This window comes from Athene cunicularia, assembly GCF_003259725.1.
Source record: "Athene cunicularia isolate RWA chromosome 3 unlocalized genomic scaffold, athCun1 chr3_part1, whole genome shotgun sequence".
In the NCBI taxonomy this organism is placed as follows: domain Eukaryota; kingdom Metazoa; phylum Chordata; class Aves; order Strigiformes; family Strigidae; genus Athene; species Athene cunicularia.
In genome coordinates, this window is record NW_020799097.1 from 94290598 (window position 1) to 94314423 (window position 23826).

General features: G+C 37.1%; 1 protein-coding gene across 2 annotated transcripts in view; it reads left to right on the forward strand.

The window, feature by feature from the left end:
- The first annotated feature begins 1855 nt into the window (after nucleotides 1-1855).
- BABAM2 (BRISC and BRCA1 A complex member 2) overlaps nucleotides 1856-23826 on the forward strand; it is a 182298-nt gene continuing 160327 nt past the window's right edge. For both annotated transcript variants that reach the window (XR_003398138.1, XM_026846271.1), the window contains exons 1-2: nucleotides 1856-3059; nucleotides 20100-20176. Coding sequence is in view for 1 of the 2 variants with exons in the window: in XM_026846271.1 (XP_026702072.1) it covers nucleotides 2932-3059; nucleotides 20100-20176 (205 nt within the window). In the remaining variant the exon portion in view is untranslated. The remainder of the gene's footprint in view (nucleotides 3060-20099; nucleotides 20177-23826) is intronic.

Sequence of the window (23826 nt, forward strand, 5' to 3'; positions counted from 1 at the left end):
GCCCGGCTGGGGAGGGAGCGGGGCTCGGCGCTCGGTGGAGGTCAGCCCGCGTCCGGCCTCCCGTGCCAGGGCTGCGGGAGCCGGGGGTTTGCCCGGGGCTCCGCAGATCCTGGCCGCCGAGCGCGTCCCGGGCGGGCGGGGATGTGTCCGGGCACGGCGGCAGGAGGTGGTGGTGGTCGTGGGTCCCCGCTTTGCCCCACACCCCGGCAGCTGGGGCTGACACCCTCAAAGTGAAAACCACGAAGCCGGGGTTGCGGACGGCCAAGCCGCGAGGTTTGGACGGGGAAGGTTGCTTCGCACTTCAGGGCCTCCATCGCAATATTTGCCTTTGCCTTCTTACAGCTTCACTTAACCCCCGTAACGTTATTACCGGTGGTGGAGGAGCAGAGTATCTGGCCTCTAGACAGGCTCTGGTGCCCGAAGCAGAGCCTGGGGTTTTATGGTTACTTTGAATATGTTACCTTTGCCTGAAGTCGTAATGACAGACTGCTGGACCTAAACGGATTCAGCTATTAGTCTGTTTACTTCTTTCAAGTGTTTTGTTTTGGGAGGGAAACGGTCTAGTGAATTTTGTTTCTATTAATTCCCGTGAGTTTGTGTTGTGTTTCCCAACTGTGGGAAAACTAAGGGGGGGGGGGAAATATGTATATCACAACTGAAACTTACTAAAAGGGGTACTAATTGTGTTTGTAAAGACCTTTGTTTACAAAATAAATCTCTGAGTTTAATTGATAGTGACCTTTTAAGTATTGTTTATCTGGCTTGTAATGTAGAAGGTATTGTGGATCTTAAAAGAAATGATGCAATAAAACCAGGAAAAATGCCTAGCAAGTAATTTACATCTTGTTTTGACCATATCTATGTATTTTATTAACGAAAACATAAGGAATCTCATCCTGCAGTTCATTTTGGAAGGTGCATCTATTCAGCTCTGATAACCCCACCTACTTACATCTCACACTTCTACCCTCAAAACACTTAGTCCCCTTAGAATGTGTCATCATCAGAACCAATTCTGAGATCTTTGTGTATGCCTTTAAGACTGCTAGAAGGATAGCTTGTTTTTCAGAATGTGTTTCATGGCTTAAGAAGTTCTTGCCTTCATTGGTCCAGCTGCCCCTCTACTTGAAATTACTCTTCCCTACAGTGGAGCTGGCAGACTGACGTGTGCCTTGTTTTAGCTGCTCTCATGTGGAGTATCATTTTGGTTTTACACTCATTTTTATTGGTCCAATCCAAGCCATTGGATTTTGAGTTGAAATAGGTCAAGTATAGACTTGTGTCCTCCCAGTTCCTCTGGGGAAGAATAAAGGTGAGTAGGCAGTAATTTTTGGTGGAAAAGTAACAAACAGGAGATGGCATCTTCAATTGCTCTAGGTGTTTGCTAAGCAAACTTAAGTTGTTGCCCTTTGTCAATTACAACCAGTCATATGTGTGAAGAGAACACATATGTTAGGACATGGTTTTCAGCTTTTTTACTGCCATAAAATACAAGAACCAGTGTATTGAAGATAATTACTATTTTTAGGAAGTCTTTATGAGTCCTTGTTTGCCTTAAAGTGCCTGGCCTTGGCTTTATTCAGATACGTTCCAAATAGCTAGGATAAATACTCTTCCTTGAACATTGCTTCATGCTACTTTAGTGTGAATGATTTTGGGGAGAACGAAATATGCAACTTCAATGTTGTTGCCAGTTACCAACTGGTAGGGATTACCTAGTTTGTAGAATAGCCATTAGTTACCAACTAATGCTTGTAAACTGAGTATTAGAAACAACAGAAAATTGCAACTATTGTCATGAGTTGTTTGCGCTCTCTTTATAGAACAGTTATTAATACAGCAGTCCATATGCAGCATCTTGTAAGGCAGTAAATACAGTATGTATTGTACATCAATTAAATGGGTGTTTTTAAAAATATATTCTCGTGGTCAGAGTTTTAAGTATGAGTTCTGCCCCACTTGTCAGTAGCTTGTTTATGTTACCTTGAGTCATTTCCAGCTTTGTTTTCTAAAACCGTCAAATTCAGTTAATTTTCAGATGAAACTCAGTGCTTAAGAATACAATCGAGTATGTTAGCATTTCAAAAGACTACTTACCCTTCTTTTCTCCCATTTCTCCTACCACAATCTGTCCACATACTCTAGCCTTTTTGTGGAGCAATGTGTTAAAATATGTGCATGCTCTGTTTCCGTGTTTCAGCTAAAAAGCAGCATGTTCTTAAAGTGTGCTGACTTAAGGGCCTAACTGGTATTTAGCATAAGGTTACACAATTACAAGCACTTCTGAAAAAGCTGTTCTTAATATGTGTGTACATCAGCTTCCTGATGTGTTTTGTGAATGAAGATGCCTTTCAAAGGGTATGGGGATACCGCTGAAAGAAAAGCAGTGTTAGCCCTTAAAAGGCATCATGAAATGCTGTAAACAGCTACCTAATGAAGTAATGTAAAAGTAATAGTGATTATGGTTATACTAGTGGTATTAGAAATTACAAATGAGAATACAGAGACATAATCAAACCCCTGGTCCCATTGCAATCAGTAATACAAGTCCCATTGATTTCAGTGGAAGCAGAACAAATTTGGCTTGTCAATTATAGACTCCTAATGGAAATACAAGAAGGGCTAGGCTGTGAAGTGTCAGAATGGCCCTCAATTTTATTTCTTTCTCATAGGGGTAGGATCTTAATTAAAAGAACCTAGGATGTAAGTCTGGTTTTACGCTGACATTGAATAAATGGGCTTTATTTTTTCTTTATAAACTGTGCACACTTCAGTTACTCTATATTCCCAATCCTTTGCATACTTTTTTCTTGTGGTGTTTGCAGAGTGCATGTGAATGTTACATCAAATAAGGAGGATGGTTTTTGATTTTAACTCCCCCCTTACCATCCCTGTACAGCTCAAGACTAAAGGAAAGAGGAACATACTAAAATGTCACCTGAAGTTGCCTTGAACAGAATTTCTCCAGCACTCTCGCCCTTCATTTCCAGCGTGGTCAGAAATGGAAAAGTAGGACTGGATGCTACTAACTGTTTACGGATTACAGACTTGAAATCCGGGTAAGTGTGTTCCTCATGCAAAAAAAGAATACCCAGCCCTTCACAGTTAAGATGTCTTTTCCAGACTGAATTTCAGTACGTTCATTCGTATTTAAGCATTTCCAATATATCTGGAGCTGACATACTAGCTATGTTATTTTTTGCCTTTACTACTCTTTTATAGTTTGGGGGACTTAATTTGTCATATTGTTGGCAATAATAACCTTGTTAAAACACTTTCATTGCTGCCACTTGATAGTGCTCGTTTTCAGCAGTGAGATGTCATGAAGACTTTTTCCTGTTGTTTATAATTTGATTACTTGAACTTTTCTGTAAATTAAAAACTTGACAATAAATTTGCGTGACTACCTAAATATGCTAAATAAGAAAAAGATTTAAGTTTTCCTTTATCTGACCTCCCTCAAGATCGGTACATAAAGTGGCTATAGGGCCAAGTGTTTGAAATAGGCCAAGCTACTCCTTTCATTTTTAATTACGGAAGTTCATTATATGTTTTAGATAGTAGTAAAGTAAAAATAAATAAATAAATTACAGGGTTCATGATGGTTTTCAGATAGTAATAAAGTTTGGGACCCACATGTATAACGGGGCTTTGGTGTGTAACATCTGTGCATAATACATGGAGGAAGTGAAATGCTTAAAGTAGACTCTACTTTAGGCATTGTACAGAGAGGGAAGACTCCTAGGATGGCTGATAAAAGAATACTTAAGATGAAACAGAGTTGGGCATCAACAGTGCATAACAGCATCCCGAATTCAGTTATTTATTTGATACTGGAGTTCAGAGTCTGAAATTACTTTAGCTTAAGGTGTCTAAAATCACTGCTTTTGTACAAACTACTGCTTTGTGTATTGCTTTGAATGGTCGCATAACCCAACAGATCTTGAGAACTACCACAAATTGCTGCTGTTTAAAATTTAGTTCTACTGAAAACTTTAACATGCTTCTGTAGGCTGCTTCATTATGGTTTCATGGAGAGTTTGAGAAGTACTTTTCTGGTGCTTATGATGCCTTTTCAATAAGGAAGTGTGAATTCTAGGGTTAGTTTAAAAGGAACCATTCCCTATGCCATGACAGAGTACAGATTTACTTGGAGGTCTAAGAAGCTATATAGCTTTGTTATTAGTGTTGTCTGGCTTGGCATTTAGTCTTGCAAATTATGCAAGACAGGCTGAGCAGTTATGCATCTGCTGCTGTCATTTCATGCTAGACCTTGCTTTTTCTTTAACTAGCCTTCTAGGAAGGCTGAAATGTGAGCTATCTTACATTTCACCTGTTGAATCTGAGAGAAGGGAATACAAAAAAGGGTAGAGAGAAAACATATCTGTAGTCTGGTGATGAAGGTATCAGCTTGTCAGGAGATAGGTAAGGGTTTTGCTCTCTGCCCACTGAATGTTTACACTGTTTGCGTTTAAAATAATTAAAATAATATAAAGTGGCTTTTTTTACCTGACTGTTTTCAGAGGTATTTTTAGTTAATTGTCTAAAGTTTTCAGCCAGTGATCTTGAATTTACTGTGAAAAATCTGAAGAGTTTATTCTTTAAAGAACTAAAACCCGTGCCTGTCACCCAAACCCAGGGATTCAAATCATATAGTAACTGTGTTGAACATGGAGTCTACAAGTAGAGCACCGGACAGAGGTGGTCCCACATTTAAAGGCATAAGCTCAGCTATATGCAAATGCCAGCAATATATTTTTTTTTCCTTGTTTTGGAACATAGAAATGAACCTCATTCTTTATGCTGAGGCTTTTTTATGGCTTGAGGTTATTAGGAGCTGGAGTTAGGATAATCAAGATTCTACATTTACTTGAGAATTATTTTTTAAGATAGGTTTTTTGGTACCAGTGAGTTTTTTAAACACATTTTTCTAAACAGGTTTTATTCTCAATTGCTAGCAATTTAATTGAAATGTAAATTTCATGTATGTGGGTTTTTAGGAGAGATTTTTGTTGTTTGTCATAAATAAATCGTTAGCTTATTTATAAGGGAAAATTTTGAACTTACTCATCAGTATGGAAATACGATGTTCCTTGAGATTTTTAGGGCTTCATGATGTCACTGAATGAGTTAACAGTGTAAAATTACTTAACATAAGATGGATGCCTCTCAGAATTATAGAGAAGTCCCTTCTATAACTAAAGATCTAGTTCAGCGGTCTTTAACCTTTGATGTAGGAGCCTTTGGGACTCCACAGACTGTTTTTGAGAGGCCCATGTCAGTTGATTAATAAAAAGATCCCCAAACCACTGTATTGTCAGTAGATTTCGTTTCTGAATACTGACTCTAAATGAAAACTTTATAGGGCTCTGAGAGTCCAAAAAAGGATTGAAAACCATTGGTCTATTCTGCTCCCCTATGTTCACATCACAAGATTATTCAAACCCCTGTATACTTTCACTTTCATTACACTTTTTTGAAGAGTGAAATGACAATACACAGGAGATAGCAGGCAGAGGCAAATATAGGTGATATCTGCACGAAGAAACGGAAGTATAAGGACATAAAGGTTGGATATAAACAGGAACAAGATGAGGAGAACAGTTGTCAGAGAAATGGAGATGAGGTTTAGGACATTAACTGCAAAGTTCCCTTCAGTTTCAGTGGGGCTGAATCAGGCTTTAAACTTAAAAAGTAGAACAGGAAGCTGAGGAAGAGATACTAGATTAAATGTTTGAAGTTAAATAAAAAGCAGTTCTTGATCTCAAAATGACTATGACCACTGAAGTACTATCAGTTCAGAAACTTTGCTTTTGCATAGTGATTGTATGTTTACTGACACACGGAAGAGGCTCTAAGCACATCTCTTCCATAGTTTGAATTTCTTACAGAATGTGCGAATATTTTGTGCTTTAACTGGTGTGTTATATATAAATACAATTTTACTATAACCTTTAAGATGTTAAAATGATTAAGGTAATCATCTCAATAGCTATTAACTTTTAAAAAACAGAACCATCTGGAGGCTTCTGGGTCAAGGGGTGGAGCTGCATGGCTGCTGTGCCGTCATGTACCACACTTGTTAACTCTGATAGAAAATTAGGAGTTACTGTAGTTATACCACTTTATGACGAACCAGTGCTTTACAACATATGATGAAACAAAGTCTACAAACTGAAGATCCATCCATTCTTATTTCTTAGGTTTTAGAAAATGGAGCTGTGGTTAACAGGGAATAATGGAAACATACGGAATACAGTAATATCTCCAAGCCTTGCCCATTCAGAGCCTTGGTTTTGACATTCTCAATTCAAAAGTGGAAGGAATTTCCCTTTTATTTCACCAGTGCAAGATCATGTTCCAGGTTTATCCAGCCTATCATGTCACTTGATTTTGATTTGTAAATGGCAAACATATTAAGCCTTTAATTATTTGAAAAGTCAATCCATATGTCAAATGGTTTTAGTAAGGAACTGATTTTGCACTTATTCTAACTTACTGCTAAGGACTTAGTTTTGTTGTGTTTTATAAACTATATTAAAGAGGTGATGTTAGATTAAAAGGATGAAGTACGGAGATATGTTAATTTGCTTTGCTTTAAGTGTGGGAGGGAAGTAAGTCATACTAAGGAAATCCTATTGTTTTGCAGTCTTTGAGTATGTAAATGTTTTATAATAATATGTTACAGTTTCATGTCTGTGTTTTACAAACTTATTAGACAGTACCAGTCTCATCAGACACATTTACATCTGTGAGTAGGATCTTCAGGATCAAGTCCTATTTATAGGAATTGTATGGCCACTGCTGATGCTGAGTGAGTAAAGAAATGTGAGTACCCCCAAACTGAGCTCAGCAATATGGCATGACAGGAAAGAAGGAAACTTCGGTAGAAATAGTAATAAAAAGTTAGGTGGCCAAGTCTGCAGAGCTGTTACCTTCTTTCTTGTAAAAAAGGCTCCACAGTGAACAAAAATAGAACCTGAATGTTAGGTCACATCTGAAATATAGCACCTTTAGCAACATTGATTCTGGTGATAAGAAAACCCTGGCAGGCATCTCTGTTGCATTAATAAAAGACATTCTTCGAGATGACAGAGTGGATCAAAGCATTTTAACTCTTGCATAGGATATTACCTTGTTCTAGACCCAAAGAAAATAACCGCTGCCAATTGAGTCAATGCCATATATTGTATCATTCAGTTAATCTTCAGTGGTGTCTCTTTGAAATAATGGCCCATCTTAATTAGATATTAAAATCTACTCATAACTAACTGAACTGTGGCTAAGGCATTTTTCTTAGTATTTATACATATAATCACGGGTAAGATGTTGAATAGGGAAAAGTGATTATTAGGTAGATTTAGAAATAGAAGACATTTTCCTGTGTGCAGGGTATTTTAATTATTTATAATGTAGAATCCAATTATTTAAAAGGCTGCTGCTTTTCCTATGATGTGTTACAGTGGTGAAAAACATATATGGTGGTCATTGCTTTGAGAACATATTTTTCCCCACAGCTGTTCATCAGGGCCTGTGCTTGAGCCTCAAATTATGCTGCAAGTCTATTCTTACTCAACAAACTTTATTTTGTTTTTTTAAATTACTTTGATGTGTTGCACCAGGAAGAATTTAAAAATGAATACAGTGATTTAAAGCTGCATACATTAAGATTTTTATTTTTTTTTAGCTATCCACTCATAACAAAATTTTAAATTTCATACTTGTTTGGTTATACTTATTCCATATTTATGAGAAGATTAATTGTGGAATTTTTATATAACTGGTTTGTTGTAAACCATGTTGGCATTTTGTTCTCTGCACCTGTCTGATTGGCTATTGATTTCTGCCTCTGCTTGATACTGAGCTATATTTACAATTAGTTATGTTCCTGAAAAAAACCTATATGAAGATTGGTCAAAAAGAATATAGTACTATGTGGAGTAGATTTTAACATACAAATTTACTATCAAGCTGTAATAAGATATTTGTAACTTTATTGCCCTGCTTCCTAGTGAGCAGTGATGATTTACTTTTTTGTGTTACCAAGTAGACTGCAATATGCTTTGGTATTTCCCTTTCTTTTGGGCATTTCCCTTTTTAAAGTAATTACTCATTTTATGTATTTCATGAAATAATGTTGTTTTTTATCTGTGAAATGCTGTCACAATACCATAGTGGTTCTTTAAAGCTTTTGCATGATCTTTTGCTTTTGATTAATTTAAATTGATTCTACTTCAGTTACTTGAAAGATCACATTCCATCATTCACATTGATATCTATAGGTAGGTTTTTTAATGTGCATTTTGTTTACGTATGAATTTTAACAAGTCTGACTCTTCTGAACAGAGTTACTAAGAAAAACTGTTTTAAAAAATAATTGTTACTTTTGCACAGAGTAGGTAATTTCTTTTCATTTTCAGATAAAAAGTATATTTCTTCCTTACAAAGAATCTTATTACTAGTAGCTGCTGTCACTCAAGCAAAAGTTAACAGGCTGAAGCTCTGATGGGTCAACACTGTGGAGTGATGGGTTGTCACTGTGGAGCAGCACTTGGAACTTCAAAGAGCAGTTTTTATGTGCTGGTCCAAAAAGGCTGATTGTCTCCAAGACTGCGCTCTTCTACATTTGTTTCTGAATGTTGAAAAAACAAAGGCAAAAGTCTGATAAAGATCTAAGGGTAGTGCATATGTTTGGTAATGGTATGGTTAATATTCTCCACAAAATTTGGCATTTTTTTTTACACCAATTTTAAACAAGGTGCTTGAAGTTGTTGAGGAAAAAAAGCGTGTGTTTGTCAGTTTCAATTGCTGTGAGTAAAGAAAGGATTTTAAAAGGTAGAGGGTAGTATTAGGCAATCGTGGTAATCTGTGCTCTGGTTTGAAAGACTACAGACGTTTTCCTAAGATTTGTTCATTTAAATACTGTGCAGTATGTCTTTGCTGGTATTTTTAGACTAGGACAGTGAGTTACTTCCTTTTCTCTGACCTTGAAAAAACCTGAATGTTATGTCCACCATTTTTACGCTTTAATAAAGTTGAGAGGAAACTATTTGATACAGGTGCCAACTGTTTCTTTCCTATATTTGTTTAAAGAGAGCTTCACATGATGTAGTACTAATATATGTGCCAAATACATTTGGAAAGATGTACCTTAGCAAGGTATTTAAATGTATGTTTTGGCTGTCTGTACCTTGGTAACTCATTGAACACTTCTTGAAAGCCAGGGCTTACATTAACGTAATGTAGCTTTCTGTCCAGGACTTTCTGCTATTGTAACAGATGTCGGTCTCATTTCTTTGCATTGTGCATTACTTCAGGAGATGAACTTCCTAAGACTTTATTTTTTGTTGTAAAGATAGCTAAAAACCTAATGATTTGGTATGTGGTCCACTTTTCCCCCCTTTCCTAAACCCTTGCATCACACAGATGCAGCATTAGTTTAATGTAAGCTGGACAGATCTCTAGTGTACCATACATCTTGGATATTACTTTTCACCAGAAGCTGAGAGCAACTGACTTGTAAGTTTTTGTTCTTCTGCTGAGTAGAGAAAAATATATTCCTGGACATCTGGTCAGTAAATTCTTCCAGCCTAATGTATACAGTTACACTTCATGTATGCCTGACTCTCATACACATATAAACATACACGGCATAACATTAAATAGCTAATGTACACTTGTAATGAATCTGAGGCAAAAGATTATAATTTTTTTGGTTTAGTCTATTTGTTGCAGTCATTGTCTGATGGGTTTAGGGGCTTTAAAAGCATAGGAGATGAACAGAGGCTTGATCTTGACAGACGGATATGCAACAGCATTGAAGGCCTGATTCTGCCCTGTTCATTTCACAGCCAACAGGAATCAATGGCAATACTTCTGTAAACTACTTCTGTGAGTCAGTGATAATAAGGGAAGCAAACTATTAATTTTTGAAAACAGAAACTGTACACTATTTTCTAACTACACAGTCATTCTCTAACAGTGTGGGAAATATAAAACTGTACAGGCCTTTTCTTATAATGTATTGATCACTATGTAAGTTTGCGTAAAAAATTTCAAAGGGAAGTTTCATTGTCGTAAGAGTCTCTTGTTGGTGTTTAGGCTGACATCTCTATTGCTACCTTTTTAAATTAACCCTTATAAATGTTTTGGCATCTCTTGAACCATTGATTATGGTGCTCATTCTTCTGACTGGTGGAGAAAGAAATTTTTTTGACTGTTCAGGTAACTGTCCAGGACTGAATTTGCAATGTAGGTTTAATATATCAAGTTCAACTGGAAATGGAATAACCATGCCAATCCAATGCTATGCCAGAGCTATTTTAATCTGTTTCTTGAGTTACTTATTTTAGGCATTTACTTGGCACTGCACTGCACAGCGTAGACATACCTTGAAGCAACTATTATCTAACTGGAAGTGAGCGTCGGAAAAAAATACTCAGAGCTGTATGTATAAGTGAACAGTTTCATTTGCTCTTGAAATTGATGTTTTTGTTGAGGATACTGAATTCAGTCCTAAGTAATCCATAGAAAAGTTGATAAAAGAGAACATACTTAGTGTTTTCTGAGAGAAGGGAATTAAAATGTCTGAGGCAAACCACTCTGCAGTGTAGGTAACAGGTTCTTTTCTTTGTAATCTATGGTATATGGCTGAAAGAACAAAATTAGACCACTAGGACTGAGTATTTTTATCATTGTAAGATAAAAGAATCCCAATAAAATTGAGTTAAAGGAAATTGCAGAATTCCATTATGGAGCAGAGGCAAAAAAAAAAGCCAAATATAAAACCCTCTAAAATTATATTTTCCTTGTAATAACCCCCAGATTCCTATGCCTCACAGAAATAATATTTCTAAACCAAAAATGTGACAGAGTACCCGTTGCTCTGTTTTGGATGGTCAGTTCTTACATTTTTTTCCCCGATACCAACTCATTGCATTTTCCAATAAGCTAAATACTTATGTGGTGGGAAATAAATTACTTAGAAAATAAGTTGGGAGGCTTTATGGCTACTACAGGCAGCAACACTAAATGACTTATTAAAACTTCTGTTTATAATAGCTTGGCTTTTGTGACTTTCTGTATGAATATGCTCTTTCCGTGAACACTGAAAGGATCTGAAACTCCAGGTGGTAGACTGTAATTTCATACTTGGCAAAGAATGGTTCTCTTTTAGAGTAATCTAAAAGAAAAAATGTTCCTTGTCTGATTTTTTTTTTTCTTCAGAAATTGAATTCATATTAGCGAACATTAGAACATGAGAGATTATTAGGTTCTAACTTATTACAAAGTAATACATAATCAAATGGCAGTTGTGAAAATATGAAACAGGATTTTGAATCTGAAAGCAGGGAAGGGAGATGAAGTAAATCCAAATGATGCGTCTGCTACTCCCTCATGATCTCTAAAATTTTGGTTATGAGTTCCAAGGATTTGAGGTACAGCTGGTCTTACGGTTTAATGAAGTAGTGCTTTTTCCTTTGCTGAATGTGTGACAGAAAGGTAGTTTATGATACTGTGAATTCAGTAGTTTATTTACCAAAACATAGTCTACTGGTGTGTGCATTACAAGTGTTAACCCACTTATTTCTGTTCATTTTTCAATCACTCCTTCATTAAAACTTCTGTTTTCTGTTTCTGTTTTATTCTTTTGGGGAATATTTGCACCATGTGTAGTTTTTAAAGGGAGTTACAGGCAATTAAATGTACATATAAAAGATCTTGCTTAGAGGTAATCAGTTTGATTATAAAAGATGTTTCTAAGGCATCTAGAGCATGTTTGTAAAGCATGTTCTGTTGAAAACTGTCCTTTGTCCATTGTTAATTATTTTTCTTAATTTGTCTCCTAATTAGCTCCTTGAAACTCTGTACTTATGTGCTCCTACCCTAAACTGTAGGGATTTTACAAATGGAAACTTATGAGATAGTCAGTTCTTCAGAGCTGTTCTTTCAAGTACACTTGCAAGTATATTAGATGTGGTGCTGGTTGTCAGCTCTGTCTTCATAATACTTTTTGTGGTGGCCCTTTCCAACCTATCCTACTATTGTGATTGGAAAAGAACAGTTCTAAAAACAACCTTCCTGTGCTAAATGAACAGAGTTTGTGATGCTGAAAAAAATCAGCCAGCTGGGGCTTTCATTATATGTGCTTTCATTTAATGTAGAAGTTCTCTGAGATGATTTCAAAATACGTATGTATGCTTCCTCTCTTTCCCTCATAGAAGCTGGGCAGAATGTCAGCCTCTAGCAGAGGCAGCCGTACTTTGGGAGATTGCAGGACACCTGCCCAAGATTGGGGCATATGTGAGGGACATTTGAAGTTCTAGAAGCAGGCCCAGAGCTATCCCACCTGCAACATCTGCTTTGGCAAACTCTCACTCATATTAAGTAAATATACATTTTCTGTTAACATACAGCTGCTATATTTGTTTTACTAATGACTGTAGTCCTTAGATGGTTTTGCATAGTCTTTCTAGTGAAAGCAGGTTGCCGGCAGCAGACGTGATTTTAAATAGTTATTCGAACTTTTTAAAAAAATGCAAATCTGCCTATGGGTGAAGAATGGAAGTGAGGAGTTGTTTTCCTAGGTTATGTTCTGCCTAGCATCCCACTCCTTTCTAAAAGTTCCACTTAGTATGATGAACTTCATACAAGAAAACATAAATATGTACATAAAAATCAGCACTGACAGTAGATGAAGGTTTTGTTGGGAATACAATTGACATATCTGGAGACATCTTGGAATTACCCAGTTGATAATTATGGATTGAAATGCGGTTGCAGTTATAGAATACCTTCCATACTAACAGGATTGAAAAACATCATCATCTGTGTTGCAATACGAAAAGTAGTCTTAACCTTTGGTTTGCAAAAGCAAAAGTAGTTTAATCTTACGCTAGGTTTGAAGAAAACATCTAGGCTACAGCTGAGTTTTATGAAAACAGTGGATTTATATATTGGAAAGTTCTTTGGAATATTTGTCAGTTGGCTTTCAGATTTTAATATCTTAATTAAAATATGTATATAAGTAGCAATCACTCTACATGTAATTGGATTTTTATTTCCCAAAAGCAGTGGTGTGTGTCTTTTAAGTGCAAGTCCCTCTCTCACATGTGTAATACATGTGTCTGTTTAAAGAAGGGGAGCTGAAGATGAAAATTGGTTGACTAGACTCTCTCTCCCATTTCAAATTTTGCCTGATTGATAGAATTTTGGTTGGATCTGTTGATTTGCAGCAGCAGCTGCTCAGTACTCTTCTTGTGTATTTGCAGGCCTCTGGGAGCCTGTAGAGCTTTGTGCACTGTTGCAGGGAGATGCAGTATGATACAGGCTTTCACCCTCAGTGTCAGCTCTCCAAAATGTGGTTTTTCACCATTTTTCTGTTTCCTGATCCTTGCAAAAAACCTGTCACCTGCTGGCCTTCCTTCCACCCTCCTCCCCCCTCTATATACTTTAATTATTCTTAATTCCTCTGTAGATGACTTACCCATCTGTTATGAATTCTGCAATTAATTCTTAATTAAATGGGATGAAATACTGTGTCTTCAAGGAACACTGGAGCAGATTTCCATCTACAGAAATGGGATGAAAAGAAGAATCTAAAGGCATCGACAAATACTGTTCTACCTGAGTTTAACATTAAGGTGTTTTTCTTAGCTGTCATGGTTTGAGCCCAGAGGGAAACTGAGCACCACACAGCTGTTTACTCACCCCTTCCCCCACAGCATTGGGAAGGAGGAAAAATCAAAAGGCCCAGGAATGGAGATTCCTGGACAGGGAGGGCGTTGCTCACCCATTCATGGTCACAGGCAGAAGTCAGGCTTGTTAAGGGAAGAAAAATTATGTCACTTTAATTCAAATCAGTAATGATAATGACACTTGACAGAATGGGACAGTGAGAAGCCTTACCATAGCTTAAAAACACTTCCCCCCACCCCTCCCTTCTCCTCAGGCTCAGTTTTGTTCTCAGTGTGTCTACCTCCTCTCCCAGTGGCACAGGGGCAGGGGATGAGGGGTGCAGTCAGTCCTGTCACTTCTTCCTCCAAGGTCAGAGGAGATCACTCTTATTCATTCTTCCCCCTGTTTCATGTGGTGTTCCTCTCAAGGGACACAGTTCTCCACAAACTCTCTCTGCTGTGAGTACTCCCAATGGGATGCATTCTCTCGAGATGCTCTGGTGTGGGTCACCTCCATGTGTTGCAGTCCTCCCTGCACCACACTACAACAGCGGGGACGACTTCTTTCCACCGAGTCCCAGGGGTCCTCCACAGGCTGCAGACAAATCTCTGCTCCTCTGGTGACCCTCATGGGTGGCAGGGGAGTGGCCCTGCTGTCTGACCACCAGATACAGGGGGGCTCTCTGCTCTGGCACACCTCCCCCCTTCCTTCCACTGACCTTGGGATTCACACAGGTATCCTCCTCAAAGTCCCCTCCCACGTTCCCATTCTTAAATATGTTATCACAGAGGCACGACCACTATTGCTAATTGGCTTGGCCTTGGCCAGCGGCAGGTCCGACTTAGAGCTGGGGGAGCTTTTGAGAAGTTTCTCACAGGGGCCACTGCTGTAGCCCCTCCTCCACTACCAAAAACCCTGCCACACAAACACAGCACAAAAGGTGTTCTACTTGAATTTAAGGTGGTTTTCTTAGCAAATGCTACAGTACAAGTTTTGGGTGGAGTTTTGAGTTTGCTGCCTCTTATTAGTAACAAGGGACTTGTCTTTGCCTCTGAATTATATTTGACTTTTGCTGACAAAACATTCAGCTTCTAAACCCCTGACTGAAATGTGTCTTGTCATTACTAAATAATACTAATTTTCTTCTTTAGCCTCTTGTGTTGTGAAAGGAACTTGACCTCCTTTTTCCCTAACACTGTCTTTATATGACATATATAGGTGCAATTAGAAGCATATGCTAGGTATATTAGAGCTGGGAAGGGTTGGGAATGCAGCCAGTGCTCAGAACTTCCTTTTTATTTGTGTGTGTGTGTTGTTTTTTAGCAGTGTTCTCCATGAGAGTAACTCTAATACAGTGTGAAGCTTCTTGGCTTTTACATCAACAGCCTAGTAAATGAAAAAAGTTGCCTGTTATCCAAAAAGAATTGACCCTCAAGAACAGCAAGTGTAGCAACCTGAGCACCACAAGATTAAAGAAGCTTTTGCATCTCTTGTCTGTTCAGGTTAGGCAGTCTCAGTATTAAATTCCTGAAATTACAGAGGCTAAATTTTTTCTTTGCTATTGTACAGTAAAATTTGCTGATGATTTGTCTTCAGATAGTAAAGGTGGTATGATCTAAGAAGGAAGAATGAATGAATGCGTCACATACTTTTTTTTAATCAGGAAATTTGATTCAATCTTACATGAATGTTGGGGCGTACACCTTTAACACAAATTTAAAAAGAAGATATAAAAAGAAGATTGTCTATGTTTCAGTAGAGCTATTGCACTTCCATTGGCATTTCTGGATGTTTTATATCGTTCTAAGCAGTAGATTTTTATGAATGGTATAAAAAATGAGCCTCAGACTGGAATTTTGGGATAGAAAGAGGTAGGTTTTGGAGTGGTGGTGTGTTTTCATTTTTGTTTTGTTTTGTTTTTAATTCTTTGGATAGAATAACCACTCATCTCCAGACTTTAAGGATTAAGGTGGTGAACACTTGGGCTCTTCTTTCGTTGTGACTCCTTCAGTGGGCAAAGAACTTATTTTTGGTTAAGATCTTACCAGAGCCCAAGTAATTTAAAACTGCTTGTCTTGGGAATACTTTCAAGTGATGGTTGTAGAAGACTAGTTGATAGGAAGACTGTGTTGAAACCTAGGGCTATCACAGTCCTACTTATAATCATGGCTTCAATCCTGTAAAATATCAAAGTGGCTCAGAAGGAAAGGGAATAATTTTTTTAATTTAAACGAGAAGAAGAGTCAATTCAACAGAATAGTCAGTTACAAATACATTGATATAAGAGAAAACCTTGATGTTAAACTCAACTAGAACTTGCTTCTAGAGGCTTTTAGAATACTCTGGGAAGGATTAATTTTGCAGAAGAATACTTCTGATGCACCTATTATTACAGGCTGATGAATTATTCCAAGCAACAAAACTGAGTAACTTTTCAGATTTTTTTTTTCCTCTCTTTTTTTTCTCTTGAATAATCTTTCCTGTTTCCTTTTGTGGCTGATAAAGGATTCTGAACAGTTTTCACTAAGCATCTGGTGCTGACAGTGACTTTTTCTTTGAATAACTGGTTTAGTTATTTAGTTTTATTTGTTGTGAAAGAAACCTTTTCCCAACAGGTCACAGACAATCCCAACTCTAAGATGCATCAGACAATCCCAACTGTTAAGATGCATCAGACACTCAGCAAAGGAATGTTCTACTTGTCTCCTGCTTGGAATACGTATTTCATAAGGACATAATGTATCTCAACTTAAGTTTAATCTGCTATATTTGCTCAAGGAACTTAGCTAAAATCTACTGAGAAGAGTTTGTATTCAGCTATGGTTTCTTGCATACTCATTCTATCAGATTCCAGCTGTAGATTTCAGTACAGTGCCTTTGAATAGGGCAGTATCATTTTAAGTGATGCATTCAAGGATATTCCTTTGTCCTGGAAACTTGTCAAGTTGATGATTCTTTGATATTTTAGTAGCGAAACCATGTGGGAGATCTTGTGGTATAGCATTAATCATCTTACAAAGACTAATTCATATCACAGCTCTGAGCATCAGAGCATTAATTCTTACTTCCATGGCTTTCCTATGTAAAATATTGGCTATTTAGATGAAGATATTTAAACCAGTGTAATATTTTTCTGTGAATAAGAAGGCAGATAGCAGATCCATTTGTCATGAGATGAAGTCAGCTTCTGAAATTAGTTTTCAACACCAGGTATTACTGTTCTGTCAACTCCCTGTGAAGATAAGACTAGTAATCTTTAAAAGACCTTTTTAGAAGTCATTCCTTTTCAGTGTGACTTTTGTGTGGACCGTGTTAAGTAAACGGATCAGCAGATGTAAAATCTTACATTTTGAAGAAGATAGAGGACAAGATTCTGGGTGGCGCATGTTTGTAATTGAGAGGTTCTGTGTGTTAAGGAAGTTCAAACAGGAGAAGGTGTCCACAGCCAGACCATTATCTGTGACACTCTGTTGAATAAGGTCACACATAGACAGCTAGATGTACCAAAGTTTTGATTTGCTGTAGGAGTTTTGTTCAACTGTTTATACTAAAAAGTAACTACCTCCTTTCAAATGGATGTGTGTCAGATTTTTGCTTGGTTGCTCAGACTTGCAGTTATTGAAGTCTCTTGCACAGCCTAGCCAGAGTAATTTGGGGGGGTGAAAAAAAAAAAAGGAAAGTGAATACTGTCACTTTCCATCACTTCTAGACCAGTAAAATTAAAAACATCTCTAGTGGAGTATAATAATCTAGGAAAAGTACTTAGTATTGCTTTTAGGGACCTTTACCATTAAATCAGGCTTTTATTTTAATGTTAAAGAATGTTCTGCTTTCCCAAAGTATTTCCAAATGGCCCATTGTGCTAAAAGAAAAAATTATAGGGTATTTGCAGGATCAGAAATTTTTGTGTCTGTTGAAAAGCTAACAACAATGTTATTTTGATGGTATTTGAGAAATGTGCCTCAGACTGTGACCTGTGATAGTTTGAAAGAAACTTCCATTAAATATTGACTGATTTTGCAGAGATATTTTGAAACTTGCAAGGTATTTTTTTGTTATGTTGCTTTTTTTTTTTTTTTTTTTTTTTGTATGCTTCCTAGAATTGGCCTTGTATGTGATGTAAGCCTTGGAAATGACTTGGAAGTAGATAATAATGCTTCCATATCTATGCTGTTAAATTCATCAACAGCCATTAAAACACCCTTACAATGGGCACTCCTGTTTTGCTGTTCTCACCTACTAAAAGAATCGTGTCTTTGAAAAAAATTACGTTTTCTTGTTTCTATTGCACTGGAGCTCCAATCTTTCATATTCTCAAACTGATTTTACTCCCAGCGAGGGTGGTGATTCTTACTGATCTTGCTAAGCTCTACCTAGATGTAATTCAAAAAGAAGTAGTACAGACCATTAAATCAAAACAGTTTTCAGCTCTGGGCCTATTGTCCAGCATGCTGCATTCACTTTCATGTTGGAATCATCAGCAGGTTTAATAAACATCATCCCTTTTCCATCATCAGTCTTTCAGTGAAATGTGAAGTAGTATTCTACCAGGAGAAAACTCAGTCAGAGCTTTCTTCCTGGATGGAGCAAGATGTGAACTAATCTTTTTTGAAACTTGCTTTCCAGTCAGTTCTGCACACATCTGCTAGTAGTTGTATCTAAATTATGTTTCTGTACATTGTTTTGCATGTGCTCTCACAAAACATTTCAAAAACCTTTCTAAAATTAAGATAGGACATCTGTTGCTTCCCTTTTATTTGCAAGGACAGTTATCAAATTTCTGTAATGATACTGAAAAAATGTAATGTATTCTTGTTGAATCAATGTAGGATGTTAATTGCATCTGTGTTAGATTCTAGGTGCACACAAGCAGTTTGCTTATGTTTTCTAGTATTTTTGTGGAAATTTCATTTAAGTTAATTGACCCGTAGTTCTGTGGTTGCTTCTTTTTGATGAAGCTCTATGTGGGCACAAATTCGATTAAATAGTAAATGTAGCTCACTGAATAAAAACAATCTGAAATTAATGCACATGGTTTCCTTAACTTGCAAGTGTAAAAAGAAAGGAGACTGTAGAGCCAGCATCTGAGAGAAATAGTTCTCTGAAGCATTTTGAGTGTGTCAGTAAGAGTTAACATTTCCCCATTTGCCCTGATGCCTCTTCTGTGGTAAGACAGCTGCAGGAGTTACCATGTTGTTTCTGATAAGGTAGGATCAGAATTTTTGTATTTTGTGGCCTATTTTTGCTTTTGGTTGTGTGTATGGCCCAGTAAATACATCTTTTGTTTCATTATACTGTTAGCTGTTTGTATTGGAGCTCTACCAGTGATCTGTAAGTTTAGGCAAGTTATTTTACCTTTGCCTACCTTCTTTTCACTGTTTTGTCTAGAGCTGCCCAATCTAGGTTTGAGCTTTAAGTGGCTTGCAACAAGCGTAGCTCTTGTGTTAGGGCTATAAACAATTCTCAGTTCTATTAGGCTGGCAAGAAGACTTCTGTGTTATCAGGATCCCTAGATATGGAAAGCAGTGAACTGCTAAAGGCTTCCAGTATTTTTGCTATGGGACTTGTCATATGCCCACCAGCCCACACTGATGAGAGCTCCAGGGACCGTTCCTGCCAGTGAAACAATGTGTGTCATTGTTTCTTCTTTAGCAGCTGAGATTTTTTGGGTTTTGTTATACAAAAATTTTGGTACATGACTTAAGAGGTGGGAAAAAATTGGTCATCTCTGACCTAGACACTAAAGAGTTTTTCAGTGACTTTTGCATTCATAAAATGCTTGATCATCACTGTGAGGCCCAACTTCTGTTGTGGTGTTCCAGATAAACAGGAGATATGGAATAGTCATAGATCATGAACATACATGTTCAGTTGTCATAGCCTCAAATACCTGATTCTGAAACTTGCTCACCTGGAGGCTTACTGTGAGACTTGGAACAATTAAAGGTTAAAATAGGTTAAAATGACTGCATATTGGTGCAGTAAAACTAACATTCATTTCAGGTGTCTAGATGGCAGGGATAGCGAGCATGCAACTATGTTACTGTGACATAAGTAGAGAGTTGTGGCCTGTAAAATTGTATACAAAATAAAGAATTTAATGACTTTGACTAATTGATGTTATTCTAATAGCACTTTCAAACCAGGGCATTTTGTGTGTATATTTTCTGTTTTAAAATGGGAAAGAAGGTAGCCAGCACAGATATTAAAATTTCTTATGCTGTTGTGAGAACTGCTGATCAAAGAGAATGGGCCTCCTGCATCCTTCTCACCTTTTATTCTTTCCCAGAATTGTAAGGATGAGTATTTCTAGTATTCACAACATCTTTACTATGTCAGTCGTTTGTACCCTGTAGAATAATGTTAGTGTCTGCTACCATCTGTAACTGCTTAGAACATTCTTCTCTTATCTTCATTTTTAGCTGTACATCCTTGACCCCTGGACCTAGCTGTGATCGGTTTAAGCTACATATTCCTTATGCTGGAGAAACACTCAAATGTAAGTTAAAGACTATTGCTATTGCATCTTGGCCTTTCTTTCAGTGTTCTGTGTCACGTTAAGTTTTCCAGTGTGTCTATCTAATTTTGTGAGTTTTGAAATACTTGTGTTTGTTGTTTTTTCTTAAAGCTTCAGCTCTAAGAACATGTTTTAAGATAAGTTTGCAGCTATCCTTGATGCTACAAATTTGAAAACGAGTCCTAAAAGACAAAGTCTCAACCCCCACCCACAGTATTTCTAATAAAATGTTATGACTAAGACAATCTCATGACCATTTTTAGACTCACAATTCGTATATGCTTTGCGTTGTTTCTTTCTTTCTCTTTTAGGAAGAGTTCTTTATTAAGCTCCAATAAAAGAAATCATTCTGTTATATTATTAGCTATCTGTAAACAATAACTGGTAAAATCAACCAGATTAATGTGGCTTGTTTTTTTTCTGATTTAGTGGTGTGGTTAAATCCTCCTTACTCTTTCAGGATCTGTAGACAGCTGGCTCATTTGCCCACTCTTCAATTAGTCCATGTTCTGTTTCGAAGGATTAGAATAAAATTTGCTTTTGTATGTGTTTATAAGGTAAAAAACCAGTTTTCTAAGCACTTGAGTTGCTAAAAAAATGGTAAAGTTGTGGGGTTTTTTTTATCTCTAACAACTGAAGTATGAGAGAGGATGAAGAATTTCAGATAAAGTAAAATTTAAAGCTTGCCAATTTTAGATTTAGGGCAGCACTGGTGAAACCACATCTGGAGTACTGTATCCAGTTCTGGTCTACCTAGTACCAGAAAGGCATGGACATACTGGAATAAGTCCAGCAAAAGTCAACAAAGATGATTGAAGGACTGGAGCATCTTGTACAAGGAGAAGCCGAGAGAACTGGGACTTACCAAGAAGACTCAGGGCAAATATAAATCAATGTGTATAAATACCTCATGTGGAGGAATGAAGAAGATTGAGCCAGGCTCTTCTCAGTGGAGCTCACTGAAGGGAAATGGTCACAAACTGAAATGCAGAAAATTCCATTTAAATGTAATAAAACCCCTTTTTTTGTGGAACAGGTTGTGCTCAGAGCTTGTGTAGCTTGTAAATATCTATCCTTGGAGATACCCAGAACCCAACTGGGCATGACCCATAGCAATCTGCTCTTGTTGACCCTGCTCTGTGCTGAGAGGTTGGATTAGGTAGTCTCCAGAGGTGCTGTCCAGCCACAGCTATCCTGTGAGTCTGTGAAAATATGGTATCTGGAGGAGCAAGTACTTAGCGTAAACAGAAATGTTAAGCATTTAAAACACTGCTTTGATAGTATCAATTTAGAATGCATCATACATATGCTATATCTCTCCAAGACATTTTAAATATTAAGAATGTGGTATTCCTTCTCTAGTAGTTTTTCTTGTCATTATGTAGCACACTAGACAAACAGAAATCAACACAATTAAACTTCTTATCATCAGAAGTACTTTAAAGCTTTCATTTGGCACCTATAAGGAAAGTTGTCGTTCCCAGAAGTTGGTCTGGAAGTTTGCTCATGTGTTTGAGAGAGGGGCTAAGCTCATGTATCACTCTACTATGACTGTTAATCTATTCTAAAAGTATGAAATCATGGCTCAAGAGCATTTACTAATTTCTCTCTTATGAAAGATAAAAATGGACTATTAAGTTCTAGCTAGCAATTATTTTAAGGAAAAAAAAGAAAAAAGATGTGGCTAGGCATTTATTCAGAATTTTCAGTAAGTAATGTCCATATTATATGAAGTCACCTACCATACCAGGTAGATTTTTTGCCCTTATTCAAACTTTTTTTAAAAAAAAATTGTGAGCTGTTGAGTCTTGATGTATCCTGCAACGTGTAGTAGATTCTATTTGAGACTTGTTTGATGGCTACAATCAAGATGCAGTGAAAAGAAGCTTCATTGGGTGACATTGCTCTAGAGAATGGTATCATATTTTCTATAGGACTTCAGTAACTCATCACTATACAGAGCTGTACTGTTACATTCTGAGAGCTTTAAGTCTGTACTTGTTTTTAAGTAGAGGCTAGAATTGTTCCTGATTCATAAAGGAAAATTAGTGTATTAACATGCCCATATGCAAGGACATAGGCATACAGACTACACTAATACACTAAATAGCTGTAGTTCAGTTAAAGTACCTAGAAATGTGATTAGGGACTATGGGTTACACTTCAATATCAAGAAATCAGCTTTTTCTCCCTGCCCTTATATTTTAAATATCACATAAGCAATTAAATAACTATAATGCTAGTGCTCTTCACCTTCACAAAATCCAAACCATGCTGTATATTTTGACATGACCAACTGAAAGTCATATAAACTTGTGTATCTTTTCCAGAGGAACATCATAATAGCAGTGAATTCGAGTAATGATAAATCTCCACATTGCAGCATTGCATATTTGAAAATGCTGTGCATTGTTCAGTCTCACAGCATGTGGAATAAATAGTGATGTGAGCAGATTCAAGAAAGCTTTAGGAGTTTTATGTTTAGATCTATAATGATGGCAGGGGAAGACAGCCATGGTGTGCAACCAGCGATTTGTAGATACTTTGTTGTAGGCTGTTGCTAGATACATTATCTTTTAAGGGCAGAATATTTCTGCAAAGTGAAGTTGCGAAATCTGCCAGAATAAAAACATTGGCTGAAAATGCTTAGCTCTCCAGTGTATGCTCTTCATTATGTGGTGCCCAATACAAGCTGAAGTGTGTAGTTCCTTTGTGGTTTGTGTTACATCCTCTTTGCAACAGATCAGGTTTTTGCATATCATCAATCATAACCGCTGCCACTGCACAAATACCCTAGTATGAATCCTAGTGTGTTGAAAACTGTTGGTATGCTACTTTAGAGAAGTATAACTGCATAGTCACAGTCCTGTTTTCCAAAAGATCAGGAAGTTCACTGTTTTTTGAAAATGGGGAAAGTGTACTTGTAGGCAATGCAGTGGCTGACTACTTGTGTAAAATAATTGTTTCAATAGCTTCACTAAGATCAACCATCCTGTGAGTTAAGAATGGCATGTTGGGAATTTTAATACATTTCCTTGAGATCCATCTAGCTATTTAATAGTTTCTTTCAGATGTCATGTTCACCTTACTCTTGCATGTATTTTGAGCTGTTGGAATGTTACACTGAACAGTACTCAGCTGCAGCCTCAGGAGCCTTGGAGACCTTGGAGATACACACAATTTTATACTAGAGAAAATACTATGTCGGTGTTGGGGATAAATTAGTTTGTCATACTAATTCTTCTATCACACTTCAGAAATTTTGAAATGGTGCTTTTCAGAAAGACACTTTATTTTCTTCTATAAGGAAAACCACAGATTTTGTGTTTTCATGACCAGAATGGTTGGAAAACTTGAGCCTACTCTTACTAGACTGTCAATTAAGATCTAAGGCAGCTGTATTTCATTAGTTCATCCAGCACTCAGTGTTGCTACGTTAAACTCAGTGCTTTTCTTTATGTCTGAAATTTTCAAAGCTCTTAATAGGAGTTTTAACTCCAAGAAAACTGTAATATCCTCTAAGAGGTTGAATCCGTGTTGCAACAATAAAACGTAATTCTAAGTGATATGCAAAGTTGTCCTTTATTGCTAACTGGTCAACTATATCTGATGAGTAAAGTTAGTTCTCCTTT